Source organism: Macrobrachium rosenbergii, chromosome 10 (genome assembly GCF_040412425.1).
Source record: "Macrobrachium rosenbergii isolate ZJJX-2024 chromosome 10, ASM4041242v1, whole genome shotgun sequence".
NCBI lineage: Eukaryota > Metazoa > Arthropoda > Malacostraca > Decapoda > Palaemonidae > Macrobrachium > Macrobrachium rosenbergii.
Genome location: NC_089750.1, coordinates 52235768 through 52263018, shown reverse-complemented (window position 1 = coordinate 52263018; position 27251 = coordinate 52235768). Strand labels below are relative to the sequence as shown.

At 38.7% G+C, this 27251-nt stretch overlaps 1 protein-coding gene across 2 annotated transcripts in view; it reads left to right on the top strand.

Annotated features, from left to right (window-relative positions):
- The window catches only part of LOC136842630 (BRCA1-associated protein), a 156044-nt gene that overhangs the window by 117126 nt on the left and 11667 nt on the right, over positions 1-27251 (top strand). For both annotated transcript variants that reach the window (XM_067110245.1, XM_067110246.1), the window contains exons 8-12: positions 1795-1938; positions 4518-4632; positions 4888-5067; positions 5265-5399; positions 8401-8514. In XM_067110245.1, the coding sequence (XP_066966346.1) occupies positions 1795-1938; positions 4518-4632; positions 4888-5067; positions 5265-5399; positions 8401-8514 (688 nt within the window). The remainder of the gene's footprint in view (positions 1-1794; positions 1939-4517; positions 4633-4887; positions 5068-5264; positions 5400-8400; positions 8515-27251) is intronic.

Sequence of the window (27251 nt, the reverse complement as noted above, 5' to 3'; positions counted from 1 at the left end):
AGGGTCAGCATGTATGTTCCAGTCATTCTTGGAAATGGTAGCAAAGGCCTACTGTATCTATTTTCACAAGATAACTTGAAGCTATTGCAAAAATGCTTGCTTACCACCAAAGATCAGGAAATTATGCCTTCAACAAGCAGGCATGCCCAGCTGGAACCAAATGACTTTAGTGATTTTAGTCAGATGCTGATAGGCTAGTATGTGTATGCTGTTGTGTTATACAGTATTCAGTAGTATCTCTAATTGCCCACTGCTTTTTATTTTATTTACTATATTTCATATATAAAACATGCATTTATTAGAGATTCATAAGCTTTTAGCAAACAACCCAGGTCAGCATAGGCTTCAAAGAAAATTATTTATTTCTATCGGTCACATGGAAGTAAAATGCTGTATTTAACATGTAACCTTTTCTTTTTGCCTTTCTGCATTTGTTGAAGTAAAATACTGTAATCTCAAATTTTCTGATATTTGATTAATTTAATACATAAGCAAGAATGTCCAGTTATTTTTGTGAGAATTTGCGCATCTTCCCAAGGCTTGCCAATGGTGTAGCTGTTTGGTAAAGCGAATATCACGGGCCATGACCAGTGTATAACTAAGTTTCACATAGACCTGATGTTCTCTAGTACTAAAAAGGTTTATCACTTTTCATTTATGGAACTTGCCCTTTTAGGGGACAAGTGAAAAAGTAGGTGCCTCAAAGCAATGCAGATTAGGGTGAATAGACATCGATAAAAATGGTGGTATCGAACTGGACGAAGTTAAAACTTTCAATATTAGGAGTCCAAGAGCTGTTTAGGAGACTCATTTTTGTATTGCATGAAATGGAATGTGATTATATTTTTCACTTCAGCATATAATTCTTCCTTTAGTACCAGCATTTCAGAAGTGGTGTACTTGAATCATGTGGTAGGGTGTAATGCCTTCATAGATAAGACCTGTAGTTTCACATTTGTTATCTTTTATATACAATTAATGAGATATGGTTGAAAGCTTTTAATCATGCCACTGTATTCCTAGCAGATGTTGAAAGATGATTAGATATTTTTTAATGCGAGTTAATTTTCAATCAACCCTGTAGGGGGGTAACGCTGTTGGTGCACCTCAGGCGGTGTAATTGTAATCGTTATGTAAGATTCTTTGCAGTGCCCCTTCAGGCCCTAGCTGCAATTCCTTTCATTCCTTTTACTGTACATTCATTCATATTCTCTCTCTTCCATGTTACTTTCCACCTTCTCCTAACAATTGTTTCATAGTGTAACTGTGAGGTTTTCGTTCTGTTACACCTTTAAAACCTTCTTCACTCTGTTTTTCTTTCAGTGTTGAATGACTTCATTGGTCTCAGCATTTGGCCTGAATTTTATATTCCAATTGTCAACCATGCCCTCTTTTTTTTGCCTTGAACTTTTACTCCTTTCCCATTGTTCTCTTTACACATAGTTGTACAACTCAACTTTGCCTTATTCGAATTTTCACCATTCATTTAAGAAAAAACCCATAGGGGTTTACCTTAGCATGGCACACTGTAGATGGTACTAAGGGTCTTTGCATTTCTTTCTGTCTTATACGTTACTATTCATATATTCCCTCTGACCTCTTACATAGCTGTCTAACTCTAACTTTTTTTTGTGTTTCTAATTTTTTTTATTAAAACATGAGCAAGCTCTTATCGTTGAGCAGTGTAACTTGGTGGGGTCAAAGTACTATTCAATAAGAAAAAAAAACAGATAGTAATTTTCATAATTGTTTTAGGTAATTAGTTTTATTTTGAAATTTAAATTTTGTCCACAGTTGTCCAGTTTGTCGGTATTGTCAGACGCCAGAAGAAACTCCTGATCAGCGTTGTTCTTTGTGTGGATCAGCTGATTCTTTGTGGATATGCCTCATTTGTGGACATGTGGGCTGTGGAAGATATGTTGGTGGTCATGCACACAGGTAAGGCCAAAAAAAGAGCCAGTCATACTTCATTTTAAAATTAAAAGGGTCATATTTGTGGTAAAGGGGCTTTATAGGTTGAGTTTTAAAGTTAAACATGAATGCTAGGTAAGTCTTTTTCTAATGCTTTTCAAATTAGAAAAGACAAGTCAAGTGCTGTTGCAGTGTTAAATTCATTTAAAATACAAAGAAAGTTACAGGGAAGATTTTTATGAGGTGTGCAGAGTATGAACAGTAGAGGCCAGGTTTCTAGGAAACTAAAATTTGAAGATAAATATAAACATGAACTCATTGGGAAGAAAAAAATAATGTATTTGTGATCATTCACTGTGCTATGATGAATAAAATTTTATATTTTATGGATTAGGAGAAATACTTCAACTCAGCGTATATAGTTATATTGAAAAAAATAATGAATGCATGGAGATTGCTGTCTAATTTAATTTTAGGATACTAAATGTGATGTTCATATCTTTGATTTTCAGTGAGCAGTTCATTGTAGACAAAAAGTTGCTGTGTTTTTAAATAAAAATAAGCAGCAATAGTTATATGATAGTATGTACAAGTAAGTGTATTTGACTGAATATTTGGAAAGACATAACATTGTCATTTGTTCCTTTGGCAGTGGCATTTGGTATATTATGTTTGTGGGAATATTTATTGAATTAATTTTGAAAAAGGGAAAAGAATGGCTAATTTTGAGTTAACTAAATACTGTACCGTACCTGGAATATTGGTATATACATTTCTTAAAGGTCATGTTAAAAATATGGGGTAATTAGGAAAAAGACCCTTGTTACAAATGTTGAATAGGCTGCAGCAATTTCATTTCATTTTATTTTTCCTTGACTGATTCTTTAAGTGTGGTATAATTGTAGTACATCTTGCAGCATCCACTGTTACAGAATAAAAATTGTCCAGAATTTGGGGATATATAATTTTCTAGTACAGGTAGTGCTTGAGTTACAATAATTCGTCTTATGATAATTTGATTTTGCGATGGGGTTAGCAGTTAATACCAATACAACCATATTTAGAAAATATTTTTAAATTTTGCGCGGGCGCAGGCAACAGCGTACAATCAGGCAGCAAGAGAGACCAAATTACAATAGACTAACGTCTTTTCCTCCATCTCTTTATCCCATCTTCTAGGTAAAAAAGTAAAAGAGAATGATAAAAGTATTGTTAGTAATGTTATACTCTTGCGTAAATGCGTACAGCCAAAAACAACTGAACAAGAAACTGCTGTTTTGCTAATAACAACGGAATCGATAACAACAGCTGTTTTGCTTGTATTTTAACCAATGTACGGTAGTAAATAATTACCGTAGTTGTGTTACAAATGACGTTAAGTAGAATAGGACTGATATATTTTTACATTATACCCTTATTTGCTATGGAGAAAAGATCGGCAAGGAAGTATACTGCTAAATTTAAGCTGCAAGTTGTAGCTGAAGCTGAGAAAACAATGTTCAAGCTGCTAATGACTCTAAATTATCATGCATCGGCAACATGGATGAAACACTACCGTAAATAAAATTGGAGAGAAAGTATTTTAATCAAAACTACTGGTCATGAAAGAACATATTACTGCTGTTTTCACGCCGATAAGAGATAAGTACGTAAAGCTTGTATTATACTGAAATCAAGTGAAAATAGTGAACGGAATCTTTATTTTTTGCACAAAACAAACATGCCCCCAAATGGCCAACATCATCCATTAACAAAAAAAAAAAAAAAAAAAAACAGCTAAATTAATTTCACAATGAGACGTATTTGTTGTATTTCGACTTAAAAACACTTTGTATAATGAAAAATAACCTTGTCCCATATAAATAGTGTATTTAGAGATTCATTTATGCTAACTAGAAGCAAGAAAGCGTTCTGAACTGAGTTAAAGACAGCGAAATAAGCTTATAGCGTAATCGATTTCCAAACTAAAACATTGATCGCTGTGATTGCAATTTATTATACAAAAGTGATATGAGAATACATACAATATTATTGGATACAGTGAAGTAAAGGATAACTTTTTAAAAGATCCATGGAAAAGATGCATATTCACTATGCTGATGTGTGTATAATACAATATTATGTGAATATAGAGTACAGTGTAATGTAGGCTAGACTACTGTGTATGTATATGATATACCATAGTGTAGGCTAAGCTAATTCTTATTTGTTGTTCAATTTCTCTTTGTACTGAATTATCATAGGTCAATCTGCATGAACCTCCAGAATTAGCTCATGATAATAATTACTGTACTGTATATGTACAGAGTATACTTTATAGTGTAGGCAAGGCTACCATATACAGTATGTATAGATGGTACTGAATACCCTGGTGTAGGCTAGGCTATATTCGAGATATGTTTTTTCCAACAAACGATGGGTGTTTTGGAACCTGACCCCATCATAAGTGGGATAATACCTGTACTGGAGCTTTCCCTTCAAGATAAAGACACTTTAACTGGTAGTAATTTTGTATATCAGCCAAAATTTTTGTTTTTCTATTACCAATTAACCTTGGCTAATCATTTTTAATTCTTCCAACCTTTTAAACTGTACCTTACTTTCAGACATTTTATGGAAACCAATCACTTATTTTCACTGCAAGTTGGTAACAACAGAGTCTGGGATTATGTCAGAGACAATTATGTCCATCGCTTACTTCAAAGTGAGGGTGATGGGAAGGTATGAGCTCATGTATTACAAGATTTTTTTCTTTTTTGTTGAAGAGCTAAAGGTCAGGAATTGCTTTATTGATCCCAGTTTTAATCATAGGGATTGCTTTAGTAAACCCAGGTTTTGTTAATCATATCAAATGCAAAAAGATGGCTCAAATGTGCAACTGGAAAGTGATAATACAGTATATTTATAGTGACACATGCATGCATTTTGTAACAAAATCTCAAAAGTACCTTTTCCATGTTTATTCAACTTTTGCAGGTTGTATCATATGAGCGTTCATCTCCAATACCTGACACAAAAGAAGAGGTGATGCAAGGGGAAGAGAAACTCACAGCCTTACAGCTTGAATATACACATCTGTTATCATCTCAGCTTGAATCTCAGAGACAATTTTTTGAAAATAAAATTAGTGAAGCACAGGCTGAGGCACTACAGGAAGTAAGCTAATTTTATGTATTAGGCTTTATATAGTTTGTTGTGTTCTCTTGCTCTCTCTGTTTTTATCAAATGAAGGTATTAACATTCCCTGAAGAAGTTATTTTTTCATTTTACTTAGTTGCTTTTTATTGTTTCATATCTCTTCAAGTTTTTATTTTTTGTTGAAAAGTAAAATTATAACAGATCATCTGTTTCAGGCTGAAGTTTCACGTGAAGCTGCTCGACAGTTGTCCGAGGAAATCCAGGCTCTGAGGCATGAGATGACAAACATCACCAAAGAAAAGCAAGCACAAGATAAAAAAATTCAACAACTTAATCAAAAAATCACGAAGGTAAGGCTTTGGAAGTCACTGGGTGCAGGTAAAAATTACCAGTGCAATCATGATACAATATTGACAATTTTTGCATTTTTATAAGATAATGATTAGGCATTTTATTAATTTTTTAAAATTTTCAATTAATTTTTTACATCATTGACTTTTTTTTTTTTACTTTGGCCCATACTTCTTTGTTTTCAGTAATATAAGATGTAAAATTTCACTTAATAATGCATCCAAATGCTGTGCCCATGTATGACTTGTTTGATTAGATAGTTTAGAATTTGTCTCAACAGCCTATCATTAATTGAAAAGTACCCTAGTACATTTGCTTTGATAATTATAGAAATGTAAGAGCAGTAATTTTATACAGGAACAACTTTTTTCTAAGGATAGCTGTATGAGAACAATAATTTTACCCTGCAGCTTGGTTCAGGCTACTTCAGTAGAGTAGTATAGGTTTACTGGTGTAAATTAGCTTTAGGCAGACAACATTTAGTATACTTAAAAAGACTGGTCTAGAGAGTGCTGATCCTTGAGTGTACCACTGGCCAAAAATATTTTGAAGACCTTTTCAAACTTTTAGGAAAGAGCATAAAATAACATCCTGTTAAAACTCTTCAACCCTATGAATTACTCAGACCTTATTATTAGTTCTTAAAATAATATTTAGATCTATTACCTTACTAAGATTAGTTAAATCTAGTAACATATCACTGTGCGTGATTGGCTGATCTCTTAAAAAATGCTATAGAACAGAAATGTTAATTCTTTTATACATATGCATTACAGTATTTATGCACTTTAAGTAATGTGGATATGAAACAAGCTACTGTCAGCATTTGTCAGACCTGAATTATATCTTTTGAAGATATTAATATTCATAATCTAATTCAAATATTTTAGACTATCAAGAGAAACATTTTCACGATGGTTATTGTGGCTAAAAATATAATGGTTTCTCTAAATCAATTTGTAAGTTTTGGGTAAAATGCACACATTCCCTGCCAGGCTTTGGAGCGAGTTTTTTTTTTTTTTATCTCAAAAGCACTTCCTTAACCCTTAAACGCCTATTGGATGTATCATACGTCGACTAAAATTGTCTGTTGGATGCCAAGTGGATGTACCGTACGTCGACTACAAAAAATTTCAACCTTTGGTCAACTTTGACTTGACCGAAATGGTCGAAAAACGCAATTGTAAGCTAAAACTCTTACATTCTAGTAATATTCAATCATGTACCTTCATTTTGCAACAAATTGGAAGTCTCTAGCACAATATTTCGATTTATGGTGAATTTTTGAAAAACTTTTTTTTTTTTTACGCATCGGGCGGTAACTCAGCCGAAAATTTCATAAATTCTTTTGTCATTTTGTCGTAATTTTTGCACTGTTCTATATTAGCCGTTACATAAAGTTTTATATATGAAAATGTGTGCAATTTCATGTACAATACAGCAAATACAACCCATGGTTGTACCTTTTATCAGTTTGGAAATATTTTCATATAAACCCGCGATAACTGCCAAAATTTCAACCTTCGGTCAACTTTAGACTCGACTGAAATGGTCAAAAACGCAATTTTAAGCTAAAACTCTTACGATCTAGTAATATTCAATCATTTACCTTCATTTTGCAACCAATTGGAAGTCTCTAGCACAATATTTCGATTTATGGTGAATTTCTGAAAAAAAAAAAAAAAATTTTTCCATACGTCTCTTGTGTGATAACTCGCCAAACATCTCAGAAATTCTTTCGTCATGTTGTCGTAATGTTTGCATCGTTTACATTAGTCGTTACATAAACTTTTATATATGAAAATGTGCGCAATTTCATGTAGAATACAACAGAAAATAGCTCATGGTTGTAGCTTTTATCAGTTTTGAAATATTTTCACATAAATCACGATAACTGCCAAAATTCAACCTTCGGTCAACTTTAACTCAACCGAAATGGTCAAAAAACGCAATTGTAAGCTAAAACTCTTACATTTACATTCTAGTAATATTCAATCATTTAACTTCATTTTGCAATAAATTGGAAGTCTCTAGCACAATATTTCAATTTATGGTGAATTTTTTAAAAAAACATTTTCCTTACGTCTGCGCGGTAACTCGGCTGAACATCTCAGAAATTCTTTCGTCTCGTTGTCATAATATTTGCACAGCTTTATATTAGTCGTTACATAAAGTTTTATATATGAAAATGTGCGCAATTTCATGTACAATACAACAAAAAATAACTCATGGTTGTAGCTTTTATCAGTTTTGAAATATTTCCATATAAATCACGATAAATAGAAAAAATTTGACTTTCGGTCAACTTTAACTCGACCGAAATGGTCGAAAACTGCAATTGTAAGCTAAAACACTTACAGTCTAGTAATATCAATCAATTAGCTTCATTTTTCAACAAACGGGAAGTCTCTAGCACAATATTTTGATTTATGGTGAATTTTTAAAAAAAATTTTTTACGTCCGCACGTTATGAATTCGTGCATCATTTTGTGATAATATTTTCTCTGTGTTGCTTTGATCGTTTTAAAATTTGTTATATACCAAAATCATCGCAATTTAGTGTACAATACAACTAAAAAAAATTAACTCATTAGCTTTAACCGTTTTGCTTACAGCGATTTGTATACAATTATATACGAGTTTTTTTTTTTTGCTGTCATATATTCCAATATTTATATATGATAATGATATTTTTTCATTTCTGATGGTTGCATACTAAACTTCAGGCAATGACAAAAAAATGAGCCAAAAATGAACTCTTAATCTTAAAAACTAAGCGTGCTGTGATTTTTGAAAAAACTTTTTCCGCTTCAGCGCTAACTCACCGAACGCCGCCGGCATACGGGAGACGTTTTTGTAAATAGGGCTTCGGCGTTAAAGGGTTAATTATAACATTAGGAGGATGATTGATCAGACTGTTTTTCCTTAATTGGAAATTAGGTCAACAGCTTTGGGTGACTAGGATTGTCTTTTATTTTGAAACCTCTTTTTTTTTTCTAGTTAACAAAAGACTTGGAGACAGAACAGCAGTTAAATCTTTCATTGCGAGAAGGCAAGCAAGAATGGGTGGCCAAAGTAGTGAAACTGGAAACAACGTTGGATACTAAAAATCAGGTTTGAATGTTTGTTAGTAACTCATGTGTTTATATTATAATTTCCTGATTATTTTACTGCCTGTAGTATTTCAGTACAAATTAGAGTGAACAGTGCTGTCTGATTTAATTTGAGAAACAATTGCAGACATTTTAAAACCACCACATTGGTAAATTAACAGCATGGCTTGTCTAAGTTGTCAGATGGAAAGTACATCTGAATATTTGTACCAACATACTAAGTAACCATAAGGTATGTCAACTGATTAATATAGAAGATGAATAAAAAAAATTTTGCTTTCTCAAAGTCACTGTATTGTGTCAACAAATAGCTGGATACTAACTGTATTGTCTTAAGCAGTTTGCTGGATAAGCTTCCCACAAATTCCTAGAGGACCTGTTTTATAACTGTTTAATGAGCACTTGTGATATTTATTTGTAAATGACTCTTCATTTGAGGCAAAGCATTTGACTCACAGAAGCCTCCGATTTGTTTGAGAAGAGCATTACTGAAAGTTAGCCACACCCTGTGATGCTCCTTCTACTGTTGGAGATCCAGGGAAGCTGGTTATGTACACGAGTGGAACTGGTTTATGCCCGTTGTCATCTGCCTCTGGCCAACCTGGCATGTGTCACATATTGGTTGGAGCTTGGTCACCGAAAGATAAGAGCAGCAAGACCAGGCAAAATTCGGGTAGGCAGGAGGTAGATATGCTAGGTAATGTTAAGTGCACTTGTTTGATATCTGATTCTTTATCCCCTAGGCCTTGCAGGAGGCTGCAAACTCCTAGCGATCCCTCTCCGGGATCTTCCAGTATGATCTTGGAGCTGTTTGCCTGACGCTGAACACTTCCCTAGCGCAAGGCTTTCGCCTGGCTTTGTCGGTTCGTCTTCATGCTATTTGTCTGACATGAGAGAGTTTTGTGCGAGTAGCCGTGATCAGGATTTGTTTTCTACATTCTCCTTCCTTTCTGAGGCATTCTCCACATTCTCCCTTTCTCAGGCATTCTCATCAACTTTTGACGCCTTGTAAGACTGTGTAGTTTCTCGTTCAGATCGCATAAGTAGGAGCTTGTATCATTCTCCTCGTTCTGTCTCACCGTTGCTGTTGGCGACGTGTAAGGCATGGACGCTTCCTTGTAGTTCCCATTCTTCTCAGGCGTGACGCTTCCAGTCTCGGCCCCCTTCTTTGCTGACTCTTGATGACTACTCCTGAGCATTCTAGGCATTTTTTAGGATCGTGTTTGATATCACAGATTCCTTGGACTGCTTCCCAGTCGCCAAGGCAGGATTCAAGGTATTCTCGAGCCTTTTTTAGCTGCTTTTGGTTGCCTCTTCAGTGCCAAGGATCAGTGTATTCACCTGTTAGACAAGTGAATCCTTCTTTGATTGCTACTGGCTCAGTAGTAGTGTATGTTCACCAGACAAGTGAATCCATCTTTGATTGCTACTGGCTCAGTAGTAGAATATGTTCACCTCAACCAAGTGTTTTTATGTTGGTTCCTGCAGAAGTTTCGGTTTTGCCTCCCACTACTTTGATGTCAGGGCAGGATGGTGTGCATGGTCAGGAAGCTTTAGTTTCCAGTGCAGATAATTCTTTGGTGCCATAGCAAAAGACTGCCAACCATTCCTCTGGTATGGAACAGTTTTTTGCTCCCAAAAATAAATCCTTCTCAGAGAAGTTGAAACTTTTTTTGGTTTCGGGGAGCAGGGTATCTGCTGCCGCCACCTCTGCTTCCCCGGGATTTCCCTCTGATGAACCTGAGATTCACAAAATGGACTCTGATGCTGATGAAGAGCAGGTAGTATCATCAGCTCTTCACAGACTTATTAAGGTCTGTGCTAGCAAATTTCATGATTTCTTTGAGGAACCAGTTCAGGATTCTAGGTCCTTTAGGACTGCTAGACTGGAACCTAAGGCAGATCCCCTTCAGCCTTCTTCCAAAACTAAGTTTGCACCAAACAGATTTGATACAGTGGCTAAGTTCCTCCATCAGAAAGTTTTTTCAAGAAGTTCTGTGAAACTAGGCAGGTGCTGGAGGAGAGCTATATCTTATGAAACGAGGCAGTTGCTGGATTTAACTCCATCCTCCATAAGAGACTCCAATTTTTTCTTGCTGCTGGACCTGAATAAAAAGAGAGCAGTTTTATATCAGAAACTTAACCAATAATTACTTAGCTTATAGTTTCAACTTGATATCAGTAACTTACCCAGTAATTACATAGCTTATGGTTTCAGCTTGCACGGCAGCTAAACTTTTGTAATTCGTGGTAGCGATTCTTTTTTATGTAGGTAACTAGTCTCACCCACTTTTGGGAAAGAGAGGAACAACTCGGCTAAGAGCTTCAATTTGTTTCTGCTGGCTTTTGACGAAGGTTGTGAGCAGTCAGCTGATTTTGAATTTGTTTACTTTTCTGGTTAATGGTTTTTTGCCAATTGGTGAAGTATAATTACTTTTTGGTCACCTTCGGCAATTTAGACAGTGATAGGTTTTCTTCGGGGACCAATTTTTCACGGTTTTGACAATTTTTCAAGATTAAGACTCTTGGTTAGTCGACTTGTTTATTAATTATGCCTGACTCAGGCACAACTAGTGTTTGTTATTGCAGCAAAGGCTGCAGTACGAGATTAATTAAGGAGAAGTACGACTCACATACCATTTGCACAGACTGCAGGGGTCAAGTGTGTTCTGCTGAATTATCTTGTATTGAATGTGAAGACTGGGGTCAAAAGAAATGGAGGGTTTTAAATTCTCATCTTGCTAAATTGGAAAGGGACAGAAAGAGAAAGTAATACTGTAGCTAGCCAGGATTCTGCTAGATCTCCTAGTAACATTGATGTTCCTGTTGTCTCTGTATTTGTACCTTCAACGTCCCCTGTTCCCAGTTCTCCAGCTGTACCACCTGATCCTTTACCTGGCTCCCACACTTCTGACCTCAATGCCATCGCCAGCCTTGAATCAAGATTCAAGCAAAAGTTCAGTTTGATCGTGACCACCATGGCTCAATTAGTGGCTTTGGTTCGAGCCCGTATGGACAAAGTGGATAAGTGAGTGATAAGTGTGTCAGTGAAGTATTAGTGGAGGAGGTGGCTACCTGTTCCGCTGATTCTCCTAGACAAAGGTCCCTGGCATACTCCCTTAAGCAGTGGAGGAGTCATACCGGAAGCCCAAAGGAGGTCGATGGGGTCTGCCCACAGGTAACCGCCCCCTCAGTTGAACCTGTAGTCACGTGTCAGGTTATGACAGACAGCCATAGAAAAGGCATCTTTTTGGATGTGCACTACCTTTCCTCTAGTTCAGAGACTTCTAGTTGTGAACAGAGGCGCCAGTGGCATTTCCAGGATGAATTGCGGCTGTTGAAAAGGCGTGCAGCGGATGCCGTCCACTCTCCTCTCGTGCCTTGGAAGAGGGTCTGGGAGTCTGAGCCCTCCTGCATTTTGTGGGACGGACCAGAACGTCTCTCTCCAGTGCGACCAGGTGTGGAACGTCCTGTTTCGGCGCCCAAATGTTGTTGCTCTGCTCACAAGCACAAGCACCCAGTAGCACCCGTTGGTACAGCAGCAGCTGAGCACCCATTAGCACCTAGTAGCGCCCAAGTGCCCAGTGGCTCCCGAGCACCCAATTGTCCAGCAACACCCGAGCGCCCGGCAGTGCCCGATTGCCCAGTCTCTTCTTTCAAGTGCTCTGCCTTCCCTTGCTCTCTCTTGTCTGAGAGCCAATTCTCAATTTCACTTAACGCCTTCCTTGCCGAAGAAGAGAGCACCATCTTGGGTAACCTGGAAGATTCCAGGAGTTGCGCGCCAACTCCTGATTTTGCGGTGCCAGCTCTCAAGCATATGCATCAGGCTCCCGTACCTGCAGTGGTGGATCTGTTGTTAGCTCCTATCCAGTGCCAGTTGGATGACATCTTGGGTCTTCTGAAGAAACCTCCCCCTACTGCTAAGTCTACAACTGACATATCCTTATCACTGGTGTTGTCAGATGAAGAGGATTTGGTTAAGGATTTAGATAAGGATTTTCCTTCTGCTTATGCAGCATTATTGCGATTTTTGCTACATAGCTCCCCTGATTTTTTCTCTCCAGTGGCCCTGACCTCTCCTGCATCTGCTTTCTTTATGAATAATCAACCTGCGGAATCTTCCAGGTTACCCAAGATGGTGCTTTCTTCTTCGGCAAGGACGGTATTAAAGCGAAGTTGAGAATTGGCTGTTGCACGCTAGATATTTATCTTATGCCACAGGAGAAGCTCCTTTGGGGGTCACTGCCTCCTCCCAGGGGTACTTCTCCGGGCTTGTTGACTCCTCTCAAAGATCGGCCTTTTTGTCGGCCAAAGCAATGTTCTCTTCTGCTGAGATTGATCATCTTCTGAAGGATATACTCAAGGTCTTCGAGGTGGTCAGTTTTTTGGATTGGTCATTGGGTGCCCTTGCCCGGAAGATCCAAGACTGCCCTTCTTTACGTACGGATGTTGCCTCGGACTTGCTTGGTGTCCTCTCTCGTACCAATAAAGGACATCAGAGACAGGTCTCGGGAGTTGGCCTCTCTCTTCACAATGGAAGTTTTGAAGAAGAGGGAACTTGGTGCTCATACACCACCAAAGGAGTTACTGCTGCTCAGAAATCTGCCCTCCTCTTATCCCCTCTTGTCCGTGATTATCTCTTCCCTTGGTCGACTGTCAGCAAGACTGTGTCAGACCTTCATAGGAAATCGATGCAGGACCTCTTGTCTCAGTCTACAAGGTCCCCAAAAGAGCTGCCCTCTTATAGCACCAAGTCAGCCTCCCCTCTTCAGCCTTATTCCTTTCGTGACAGTAGACAGAGCTGTCAATCTAGACCCCAAGCAAATGTCCAGTTTTCGTCTTGTTCCATCAAGAAGTCCTCAACTAAGTCCTCCTCAAGGAAGTGAGATTGAGATTGATTGTGGGTTATCTGGCATCACAACTACCAGGGTCACTGACGCCGAATACTAAATGTGATCTTTTCACTTTTACATGTTAAACAAAATTAAAAATAAAATTCTGCTAAAAAGAACCACATAAATTTGATTAAAAAGAAGTATAACTTAAAAAATAAATAAATTTCTGCTAAAAAGAGCTATTAATAAATTTGATCCTATAAAAACAGTATAACTTAAGAAAAAAAAATGAATATACTAAAAATGAATATACTAAGACAGCACAGCTGTCAAATATATTTGAGGAGACCAGCTACTTTGATAAAAGAGATAACGTTATTAATACACATACTTTCTCCCAACAGTTTTGCCATGCTATAATTACCACCTGCTTCACTGCTATATGATAAAAAATGATTCCTAAGTTTCACTAGACTGGGACACTCAACCAGCAAATGCCTAGCAGTCAGCAGAACTAAGCAGTCGTCACAGAAGGGCTCATTCTCCCCTTTCATCACATAGCCGTGAGTTTAACTCGTATGGCCAATACGTAACATACACAATACAACCTCCCACTTGCTTGGTATTAGGTCATATTTCCAAGGGTGTGTCTGACTAGTGATTTCTCTCATTTTTCGGGGGGTTACTCTGTCTCCTGAAGTGCCCATAAATGCTGGATGGACTTCCATATATGGAATGTATCACAATATGGGACAGGGCATTTTCTCAGTATCAAAGTTTGTGCAGCTAGTTTGGCTAGCTGGTCTGCCTCTTCATTTCCCGATATGTTCACATGGGCAGAAACCCAACAAAAAGAAATATGCTTCCTCTATAATAGTGCAAGAAGATCCACTGCAAGATCTTCAACACTAAGGAATGATCAGTATTGAAGATTTCCAGGGACTGTAAGGCACTTAGTCACAAAATATTGTGTAGCTAGACACTGGGAGTGTTGCAATATGTTCCAGTGCTACCAAGGTGCCATACAGCTCAGCTGTAAAGTTTGAAGCAACTGAAGGAAGTGCACCTCTTCGCTTAAAAGATTCACTAAAAACTCCGTAGCCAATGCTAGCATTGGATTTGGAACCATCAGTAAATATAAATCTTTTATCTATATGCTCTGATGCATGCTAAAAATATTGTCCTCATTTCCTCATCAGATTATCCCTCTGCTCCATTGAAGTACCTGCAGAATTTCACAGCAGGTAACTTCCAGACAGGAGTAGTGGGATACACAAAAGGAAGTATAGGTATTTTTCTAATATTTGTATCCTCTAAAATCTTTTTAATTCTATAGCTAAAAGGAGTAGGATACCTTGGATGACTTTTCTAAAAACCATTAAAAATATTTCTGTTTGCCACAGCAAATGCCAGAGATTTGGGAAGTCTTTGCACTCTAAACCAGTATCAAAGTACAGTAATGATGACTGGTGATAGAGTTCAAGGGGCATTTCTCCTGCATCAACTAGCAAACTAGATATTGGTGATGAACGGAAAGCTCCTGTGGCTATACGTATACCTGAATGATGAACAGAATCTAAAATTTTTAAGTTAGATGACAGTTTTGATAAGATTAAGGTTTTATGAAGCTTTGTATAAGATTTCTATCAGCTCCCCAACTGGTGTGAGACAGCATCTTCAAGGTGTAAAGCTTCTAGGTATTGCTTTTATATGTTTGATATGGGGGGACCCAAGACATTCTGCTGTCAAAAAACTAGGCCTAAGAAATGCGCTTGTTCTACACATGGGATTCTACGGCCATACAAATAGAGGTCTGGATCAGGATGTACTCCCCTGATCCGGGAGAAGTGGACAGCAGTAGTCTGGCTTACAGAGATTTTAAAACCTTGTTTCTCAGCCCAACTTGCTATTTTATTTATCATTAACTGTAACTTTCTTTCAGCTACAGTCATCTGGGTGGCAGCAAAGGATATTGATAGGTCATCCACAAACAACGTCTTTAAGACCTCTCTTGGAATAACAGTTGTGACACTGTTTATGGCCAGAGCAAAAGGTGTTACACTGAGAACACTGCCCTGGGGAACACCTTCTTCTTGGCACCTTTTCTCTGATAAAGTACTGCCAACTTTAACTTTAAAATACCTACGATGTAAAAATTTTACAAATAAAGGTAATTTTCCTCATAGACCACTATTATGTATTGTCCTGAGAATTCCATGTCTCCAGGCAGTGTCATATGCCTTTTCTATATCAAAAAACACTGTCATGTTGTGTTGTTTGGAGGCCAATGCTTCACAGACAGAGGTTTCAAGTTGCAGTAAGATATCCAGTGTGGAGTGCATTTTTCGAAAGCCACACTGAGGAGGTGTTAAAATACTGTTGTGCTCTAAGTATCACAGCCTTACATTTACCATTTTTTCCATTAATTTACACAAACAGCAAGTTAATGCAATGGGGCAATAACTTGCTGCATAGAGAGGATCTTTTCCAGGCTTAAGGAATGGTAACATGGTTGCCAATTCCCATATGCTATGCTAGGGTAGCTGCTTTTATCTCATATTCTTTTGATAATACTGATTATAAAAAGTTTTGTGTTCCTTGAAATGTGTTTAAACATTTCGTAAGGAATCTCATCTGGGCCAGGGGCAGTGTTCTTGCTCCTGGCTAAAGCAGAGTCAAATTCCCTTTCAGAAAAAGGCATACAGTATTGTAAGATTCAGTTTTGTTTGGTGAAAAGTCAAGTACCTGTTGTTCTTCCATCATTCTGAAATGATGTCCTAGGGAACTATCTGATTTTTCAGAGACTCGAGCAAAGTGTTCAGAAAATATATTACTAACTTTTGTGGCATCATTGACATGATTATTATTTACTTTAAGTACTGGAGGAGGATTGGGTGTAAATTTACCCTGAATTTTTCTTATTTTCTTCCAAATGCTGCAGACTGGTGTTCTGCTATTAGTAGAGGATACATATCCTGCCCATGCTTGTCTTCTGGCAGCTTTCATAGCTTTTTGAAATCGTGCCCTACACTGTTTATAAGTGATGACATTGTCCATGGTGCGATGTCTATGGCACCTGGTCAATGATGACCTTGTAGCTCGATGTAGCAGCCTTAATTCTTCTGACCACCATGGAACTGGCCGTCTCCTGAAAAGCCCTTTAGTTCGAGGAATTGAATGTAAGCTTGCAGTATGGAAAGTTCCATCGAGTAGATCAATGGCATCATCTACACTTGGGAAATCTTTAGCATCCCCTTCCAACTCGCTCAAAACTTTGAATTTTCTCCAATTTGCTTTCTCTAAGCACCGTCGTGGTGATCTTGGGATAGGTGGACCATCATTGGTGCTGATTATAATTGGAGAATGGTCACTGGTATGCCAGTTATCACTTGTTCTCCAACTAAAATCAACACTGCAATTGGAGCTACAAATTGAAAGGTCAATGCAGGAGACAGTGCCAGTCTGAAGGTGATAATGGGTAGGTTCTCCAGTATTAAGAAGGCCTATGTTTTCATTTTCTATAATAGATGCCATCATATTGCCTTTTTGGTTTGATGTTACATCTTTTCACAATAGATGTCTGCTGTTGAAGTCACCAAGAAGAAATGGCTCTGGTAGTTGCCACATTAAGGATATTAAGTCCTCTTGGAGACATGGCTAAAGGGTGGAATGTAAAGGGAACATATAGTATATTGCCTTCTTAAATTAATCCGTACAGCCACAGCTTGAAGTGGAGTATTTAGTTATACTGTACTTGGTAGTGTGGAGTATCTCGACGGATGTAGATGAGGGATCCACCGTGATTTCCCACTTCCAAATCAAATTCAGTTCTGAAGTGAACATATTCCCTAGGACAAGGGGTATATTCACCCAACAGGGTCTCCTGCAAACATATCCCTACAGGAGAATGCTCATTGAGCAAAAGCTTCACTTCCTCATACTTTGCTCGGAGTCCCTGACAGTTCCACTGAATTATGGAAGTGAATTTATTTCTGTCTGGGACCATCAGTATGGTTCCTTTTTACAAGGTTGGGAGAGTTCTTTTTCCTACTTTGGGGAGACAATTTAGTGGGCAGTTTTGTTGGCTCCTTGGGGGGGGGGGGGAATAATCACCTTGAAAGAGCCAACATCCTTTCCTTGAGTGTCTTTGACACTGAGGGGTTTTTCAGTTTCTTCTCTCTCCATCTCAATCAAGATGGAGAGAGCAGAGGTGTTCTCTAAAGAGACCACCTCAACTGTCTTGCTATTGCTGGCAGTAGCCAGCTCTCCCTCAGAAGCACCAGCAAGGACTGGCGCCAGGGGATCAGCATCTGCTGGTTTGTCCTCCAAACAGGAGCTGGCACCGGACCAGCACTCACTGGCCCCCCTCCAAAGAGGCAGATGGTGGAGGGTGTGTCTCAACTGACACTTCAATTTTCCTGAGCTCTTATGTTCACATCTTCCTTGTAGGTTCTACTGAACCTTGTCTTCACATTACCATGATCAATGGATTCTGATGAATCTGTTAGGCGTCTTTTCAGTGATTGTTTTTTTGGCTCTACCTTTGTGCTTCTTATTTTGGTTAGTTTATTTGTCTCTTTGTGTTTGTTTCTAAGTTTTGCTACTACTAAGGCAAAACTTAGACCTGGTCTTACAATCTTAGCTTTTGCTCTCTCTCTTGCTTCCTTAAAAGTTGTCCTTTCCATCACTTTTAATGCCTGAATTTCTTTTTCAAATAAATATATATCACACTGTTGAGATGATGATGCATGTCCCTCTCCACAGTGAACACATTTAGGTTCCCTGGTGCACATACCATGCTCATCATCACCACAGTTGACAAACTGCAGGATTTTCTTGTATTTTGGACTGGCACGTCTGAAGGGTGTGCCCAAAACGTTGGCAGTGGAAACACCTTCTGGGCCTTGTAATGTACTGTTTTATTTTGTATCTATGCCAGGCTGCAGAGACATACTCTGGGACTCTTAAAGTACTGAACGTCAATATTAAGGCAGGTTGAGGCATCCAATCACCGTCCACCTTCTTTGTGATCCTGTCCATCTTAATTACACCATGATCTTTCAATTCATTTGCAAGTTTCTCCTCAGAGAAACCCATTAGCTGAGGGGCATAAATCAAACCCTTGCTGGAGTTCAAGCTGGAGTGGGGAGTGCACTCAATTGTAACTCCTGCAAGGGCCGACAAACTCATCAGTTTCATGCTTTCCTCTGGGGAGATACCCTCTACCAGGAGCATATTGCTGTTCTGAGGGGATATTTTCAGCTGTCTGCCACGCCATTTTACAATTTCTCTGTTTACCTAAAAAAATATCAATATTGTCACCACATTAACCTTCAAATTTAGATATTTTTCAAATAAGTTGGGTACAAAGACCCCAGGAACTATTTCATACTTCTTGCTTTTCTTTATTGCAAATGGTTCCAGTGTGACAATACTGGAACCAGATGCTTTTTGTTGAGGATTCCTGGCCGTATTCCTTCTTGCCTGGCATTGGGTCGTCAACCTTGTCTGACTGTCATTTGGCCCAGTGGTACTAATTTCAATATGGAGGACTGTCCATGAAAAAATTGAGGTTAAAAAAAAAAAAAAAAAAAAAAATTTTTTTTTTTTGACACTGCTGGTGAACACTGAAGATGCACCATTGACTTTCCATGGGGCCCTATTCTCAGCTAACGACACCATTAGGAACTGACTCCCAGATGTCCACCCCTTACCCTACCCAAAAAGGGATAGCACCAACATATCAGAGAGGCACAAGTGTAAGCTTAACCTGCTTGTTGGGACCGAGACCATTACTAGAATACGATCATCCCCACTCTGACTATGTTGGTGGGCATACCAGAAAATATGCTGGGAATCCTACCCCTAATAATAGCCCACCCTGGAATCCATGGGCTGATCTCAGGGATAGTTCTGCCTTTAGGGTGTCAATATGACATCATTTTGACACCCTTCAGGTCCAAACATCATTGGGTTGGGTGACTCTCCAAATCACAGTTCCCACAATTGATGCCTCTTCCTTTCACACAGACAGGAAATTTATTGAAGGTGGAAATATCCACACTATGTAAGCCAAAAAAAAAAAAAACTAGAAGCTGTAGTCATAGAGGGTGGATAAGAAGATGGAAGGGAGCTGAAAAAGTAAGCTGGAGGAAGAAGTAAAAAAGGAGTAGAAGAAAAAGAGGACAGAGAGACATTTAGAGTCAAATGGGGGGAACAATTTCCCCACGTTCGAGAGCCCCCTTGCCCGTCACAAATCTACAGCATGAGAAAGAATATTCCATGCTGGAGCCATGTGACTATGTCATGGCAGTCTCTCATTAAGGGGGTCCTCTAGGAAGTGAAGACCATGTCCTCAGTGCTCCAGTAGGTGCCAGGCTCCTTCAGTTTTTGGAGAGGTGGAGCGAGAAAGGAATGGAGCAATGAACTGTGAAAGTCCTGAGGAAGGGCTACTCTATTCCGTTCAAGAAAAACCTCCACTAGTCAAGACGCCATCATCTAACTGTCTATGCCCTCTCGGAGGAAGTTTCCTCTCTCCTCAGGAAGAGAGCAATAGAGGTAGTCAAAGAAGTCAGCTGGGAAGGGTTCTACAATCGTCTTTTTGTAGTCCCCAAGTCTTCAGGAGGGTGGAGACAGGTCCTGGATGTCAGCGCTCTGAATTTCTTCGTCCAAAAGACGAAATTTAGAATAGATACGAATCGTTCTGTTCTATCATCCATTCGTTAGGAAGATTGGATGGTCTCAATAGACATGCAGGACTCTTACTTCCACATCCCCATACATCCCGACTCAAGGAAGTACCTCAGATTCTTATTTCAGGACCAAGTCTACCAGTTTCAAGCCCTATGCTTTGGCCTCTTGACAGCTCATCAAGTCTTCACATGTCTCAACCCCCCCCCCCCTCCGGCAGGGTAGCTCCATCTCGTGGGCATCAACATCTCACTTTACTCGGACGATTGGCTCCTTCAATCCCTGATGAAGGAACAATGCACAGAGGACCTTCGGAAGACCCTTCTTTTAACCCAGTACTTGGGTGTATTTATCAATCTTTAGAAGTCCCAGACTGGCTCTGTCTCGAGATAGTATATTTGGGGATGACGATAAACTCTTGGAATTTTCAGGTGTTCTTGTCCCCCAAGAGAGTGGAATCCTGTTTGCGAACTGTAGATGAAGTTCTCTCTCTTCAGACCTGCTCAGCCAACAAATGGATGAGTCTCCTCAGGACTCTGGCCTCCATAGAGCAGTTTGTTTCTCTGGGAAGACTTCATATGAGAGTGCTGGAATTCTTCCTCCGAGCCAGCTGGGACAGGAAAACGCACCCAGACTCATTTGTGTTTCCTGTGACCCAGGAGATCAAGAGGGACCTGCAATGGTGGAGGTACGAAGACAGACTGCTGGAAGAGAAATCTCTCCTCCCTCAGAACCCTGACCTAGACTTCTCAGACACGTCAGACCTAGGTCGGGGAGCTCTCCTGGGAGACAAGGAAGTCTCCGGGACATGGTCTCAGAAACAAGAAGAGTGGCCCATAAGTGTGCAAGAGTTGAAGGCGATTTCACTTGGGTCTGCAAGCCTTCACAAGGGAAGTTTTCGACAAGACGGTGGTGGTCCACTCGGACAACACCACAGCTGTCTTATATCAGCAAGCAAGGGGGAACCCATTCTTTCTCCCTCTGCGAAGCGGCGAGGGATCTTTGCAAATGAGAATCAGATAAGAATTGTCATGAGATTCGTCCAAGGCAAAATAAATGTCTTGGTAGACCAGTTGAGCCGCCACAATCAAGTCATCTCCACAGAATGGACTGTAGACCCACTTGTCTGACTAGACCGACTCTGGACCTCTTCGTGACTTCCAGAATCCATCGACTTCCTCTGTTTTGTTCACCAGTCCCAGATCCCTTAGCAGGGGCGACGGATGCCATGCTGCAAGACTGGTTGAACTAGGACCTGTACGCTTTCCCTCCATTCGGCATGACAAGGGAGGTTCTGAACAAGTTCCAGTCCCACCAGAATGCAACAATGACGTTAATAGCCCCATTTTGGCCTTTGAGGGAGTGGTTTCTGGACCACCTCTGGCTTTGGGTAGACTTCCCAAGGCTTCTACCACAAAAGCCAAGTCTGCTCAGACAACCTCATTTCAGGCGGTTCCATTGAGGGTTGTCTACTCTAGCTCTGACAGGTTACAGACTGTCAGCAAGCTCCTCAGAGAAAAAGGATTTTCAAGAGCGGCTGCAGAAGCTATTGCAAAATGTAGATATCAGTCATCCAGCGACATCTATCAAAACAAGTGGTCTATCTTCTGCACTTGGTGTAGAAGAAATGGCATCTCATCTTCTAAGATGACTATAACAGAAATAGCAGATTTTCTGCTATTTTTGAGGACCCCAGAAACTTGTCCTCTTCCATTATTATACGCTAATGCATACCTTCATGACCGGACTAAAATTGATAATCGCTAAATTCATGTGCACGTGCAAATGGTACAAAAAACAATTCTAAAAAATTTTCTGTACTCATCACAGCGAGTTATTATAAACATTTCTGCAGGCGGTTAGCGGTGAGGCAGCTGAAGTGATTTCACCGGGGCGGGCCTCTTCACCGACATGCTCACAAAAAACACCACGTAAATCAATGTATTCTAAATGTTTGCAGTTGTATACAGCAAATAATCTAAATTATTATTTTTATCCAAAGAAAAAAAACCCCATAAAATTACAACAGTATCTAAATCTTTACATTCTGCTGTGCATTCATTGAAAAAGATCAAATTCTCTCTCTCTCATATAAAAAAAAAAACAATTTTGAATGTGAAATGTACCCCTAAATTTTATGAAAGACCCACGTACTGTAATGTAAAAAGTTATATAAAAAAAAGTTTACTTGAAATAAAAAAGTGTGAAATAAAAAGTATGGAAGCTATCCCACGGTGCACTAAAAAAATCAAATTCCCCCACTCTCTCAGAAATCAAAATATATAAAAAATATAATTACTAAAATTTACTTGGAATAAAAGAAATATGAAATAAAAAGTATGGAAGCTATCCCATGGTACATTGAAAAAATCAAATTCCCTCTCTCTCTGAAATCAAAATATATATAAAAATATAATTAATAAAGTGAAATATACCTGTAAATTATTACCTGTAATGTAATGAAAGTGAAATATTCCCGTAAATGTAAAAAATTATATATAAAACGTTTACTCGAAATAAAAAAAAAGTATGAAAGGCTATCTATCATACATCTCTCTCTCTCATTTAAAATATGCTCTGGCAGTGATATATTTTGAAGCATGGCAGGCATAAGCCCACACCACAGGTAGGGCACCAGGTTGTGACAGCCTTCCACCTTCTTTTTTCTATATTCTTTGTTTGAGAACATACAAGGCAGGTCTTTTGCCCAATTTTTCCCAATTTGGTATCAGGAAGGTTTTCCAAGAAGTAGGTTTGGCACCCACTGTCCGGGTGCCAGACAAGATTTTTCTGGTGGCTCTACAAATCTTCCTTTGGTGGTTCTTTGAAATTCTCCATGTTTGGAGAATGAAAATATTTCTTGAACCATTCTCATACTGTTTCTAAACCTATCATTAAAATGCATGTCCCTCAGAGTATTTTCTGTAAAATGTAAATACCAATATATGTGTTGGTATCTATCTTGTGGCATGAAATGAGAAAATATTGGTGTGTAAATGTATGCATCTGTTGACCAATAACCTCTCATGCGATGTTTTGAAACGTAAGGCATGAGTAACATGAGAGCAAGAAAAACAAGCATCTTTTGCAAACAAACATCTACAAATTTCTTCATCTTCCCTGGCGTGGGGGGTTGGCCATGAGTCGTGAGCGAATGATACTGATTGGTTTCATCGACCATGACTTGCACTACTTTATCGTCTAAAAATTTGTGAAAATATTTAGATTCTTTGCTATTTGGGTTTAGTTCATAATCATGTGTCACTCCTGCTGACCCAGTAAACATGATTATTTGGGACATGATCATGACCATCAGTCCAACCATCATCTGTTTCTGAAGCTGACCAGTGCAATCAAACACCACCACCACCGCCCCGTCCCCCAGAGGAGACCACCTTCCCATGCTGTCTGCTGTGTTGAACAGACCCTCTACCTCAAAGAATCGTCTCCTCGCCATCAATAAGTTCTCCGTCGTGTGCATCACTATCACTATCAGAATCATTTTGTTCTTGTAGATACATAAGGTCATTTAGTTCTTCATCCCCACTATCTGACCATCCCAAGCTTTCAAGAATATAATTTTCATAATCCCTTTCACTGCCATAAGAATCACTGTCATCAGATTCCTCTAATAAATATAAATTTTCATTTATTTCTGAAGTTGTTAGGGACCTCTTTTTAGTTATTTTTCTATGAACACTACCATCACCATCAGATTCACATGAGCGAGCACAAATGTCGCGAGAGGTGCTAGGTTGGGGGCTGAAGGAAGACGATGATGACTGCTCCATATCGCTGCTAAGAGACGACTGATGTGCCCTCTCTCAGAGATGCCTGAGGGTATTATATGGGTTGCCAACTTGTCAGAAATACTCTAGTGGTGTTGTACAAGACAAATTGCACCAATTCCATTCAAAACATTTGGCAGGTAATTAAAATCATATACAGTAAACCCCCCGGATTTGCGTTTTCATGATTTTTGCGGTGTTTTTTCACTGAGAAATATTCACTAAATACTGTATTTTCATCTCATTTATGTGACTAAATGCACTTTTTGTGATAAAACTATTAAAATACTCAGGTAATGCTCGAGTTACGATAATTCACTTTTATGATAATTCGATTTTGCAATGGGGTAAGCGATTAATACCGATACCACAATATTATTTGTAAAATATTTTTAAATTTCGCGCGGGCGCAGGCAGCAGCGTTATCAGGCAGTGAGAGAGACTAAATTACAATAGACAACTTTTCCTCCATCTCTTTACCGCATCTTCTAGTTAAAAAAGTCGAAGAGAATGATAAAAGTATTGTTAGTAACATTACACTCTTGCGTAAATGAGTACAGCCATAAACAACTGACCAAGAAACTGTTGTTTTGCTTATAACTAAATCGGATAACAAAAGCCTTTTACTTGGTATTTCAACAATCGTAGTACGGTAATAAACAATTACCGTACGTTATGGCACAACTGACATTGAGTAGAATAGGACTGAAATTTTTACATTATACCCTTATTCAGTATGGATAAAAGATCGGCAAGGAAATATACTGCTAAATTTAAGCTGCAAGTTGTAGCTGAAGCTGAGAAAACAATGTTCAGGCTGCTGATGACTATACTGTAAATTATCGTGCATTGGCAACATGGATGATGACTATACTGTAAATTATCGTGCATCGGCAACATGGATTAAACTCTATCATAATTAAAATGGGAGAGATTGTATTTTAATCAAAACTACTGTACATGAAAGAACACATTGCTGTTATTTTTATGCAGAAAAACGATAACTACATCAAGGTTGTATTATGATGAAATCAAGTGAAAACAACAAATGGACTCTTGAATTTTTTTGCACAAAACAAACGCCCCCCAAACGGCCATCGTCATCTACTAACGAAAATAATAGATTAATTAATTTCACAAGACGTATTTTAGCTATATTTCGACTTAAAAACACTTCGTATAATGAAAAATAACCTTGCCCCATATAAATAAAGTATCTAGAGATACACTTACGCTAACTAGAAGCAAGAAAAGCGCTTGGAACTGAGTTAAATGCGGTGAAATAAATGCCACGTAAACAATTCCAAACCAAAACATTGATCGCTATGATCGCAATTTATAATACAAAGGCAATTTAAGAATATATACAATATTATTGGATAAAGTGAATTAAGGCATAACATTTTAAAATATCCATGGAGAAGATACATATTCGTTATGTTGACGTTTGTATAATACGATATGTGAATATAGAGGAGAGTATAATGTAGGCTACGCTACCGTGTATGTAAACAATATACCATATAGTGTAGCTAAGCTAATTCTTGTTTGTTATTCAATTTCTCTGTATTGAATTATCATGTCACTTTGCATGAATCTCCAGAATTAGCTGATATTAATAATTACTATACTGTGTATGTAAAGAGTATATTTTAGTGTAGGCTAGGCTACCATATATGTATACAGTACATGGCACCGAATACCCTAGTGTATGCTAGGCTATGTTTGAGATATGTTTTGGTATTTCTTGCATTTTTTCCAACAAATGATGGGTTTTTTTTTTGGAACCTAACCCCATCGTAAGTAGGATAATACTGTACCTGTATAAGCATTATTAGTTTGTTTTGTGTGTGTTTGAACTATCAAAATAGGCAGTTCTGAGTGTTTTTAGAAGGATTTTAAGTATTCACGGGTTTTAGCTATCACGGGTTTTAGCTATTCGCGGGGGAGTGTGGTACGCACCCCCCATGAGTATGGGGGGTTTACTGTAACTCCTTGGGAGTTAAGAGTTTTTTGCTTGCTTGGCTTTCTGGCAGTTTGACTCCTTTGGAGAGTCTGTGCACACCTTTACTAATGCAGTTGTCAAGTGTAGGGAACAGAAAGTGGAAACCAGATCTTTGTTGTGTTGCTTTCAAACATTTAGACACACAACCATGGCAGAAGCCATGGAAGTTTGAAAACATCTTTTTTCAAGGAATAAGCTTATTCTTTGGAACCAGTACAGGATGAGGCACCAGCTAATGCAATTTTTTAGTGCTGATCAGTTCTGACTCTCTCATATAATTGCCCATCATAAGGTGTGGCATGGTGGTAAGATTCAATACCTGAAGAAAGAAAGACATTCTTCTGTTTTTTTTTTTTTTTTTTTTTTTTAATGAGTGCATCAATGCACAAGGAGGCCTACTTCCTTGGTCAGCAGATGATGAGAGCCTGGTTGAAGGCAAACAAGTGGCACATCAACTTTGTACAAATAAAGGCTGTGTTCTTAGATCTTTAAGCACTTTTTGTGTCCGTGAAAAGAAAGCTCACCTGGATTAGCTCCAGGCAAACAGTAAGTCGTTTGTGGCCTCAAGCCAGACCTGGGCTGTTTCAGTAAGGACAGTAAGAGTCCTAGAATAAATCCAGCTCTTGTTAAGAAATGATGCTTCAAGCTCTCAGTCCCCAGTAGGAAGGAGGTTGAGCCTCTTTTATTTGGTTTGGCAGGATCTGGAGGTAGATTCCTGGGTGGTAAAGGTACTGAAGGAGGGATACAGCATTCTATTCCTTTCCCAGCCTCCTCAAGCCAGTTCTCCTTTGGAGTTTCCTTCTATCTCCACAATGAGGAGAAGTTCCAGATCCTGGGGGAGGAAGTAGAGTTTTTTATGCTAAAAGGAGCTGTGGAAATAGCCTTGGAATCATCACTGGGGGTCTACAATTACCTGTTTCTGGTACCAAAAACATTGGGAGGATGGAGACCAGTACTGGATGTTTCCAATTCGGAACTGTTTCATTCGCCTGGCTCCATTCTGCCAGATCAATCTCAACAAGGAGATTAGATGGTATCAGTGGATATAATAGATGCATACTTTCGTGTACCAATTCATCCAAATTCAATGAAATATCTGCAGTTAGTTTTTCAGATCAAGGTGTACCAGTTTTGTTCGAAGTGCTTCAGTCTGAGCTCAGCTCATCAAGTTTTTACAAGAGTCCTATGGCAGTTGGGCTCACCTGTTAGGCATTCGGGTGCTTCTCTATCTGGACGATTGGCTGAGTCTAGTGTCCAGTTTAGAGGGGAGCTTGAGGGCAAGAGATACTCTTTTAAAGTTGACAAATATGTTGGGAATGCTGATAAATATTTCAAAATCTATTCTATGGAAATGCTGATAAATATTTCAAAATCTAATCTAATACCATCTCAGAACCTTTGTTATCTGGGAATGATGTGG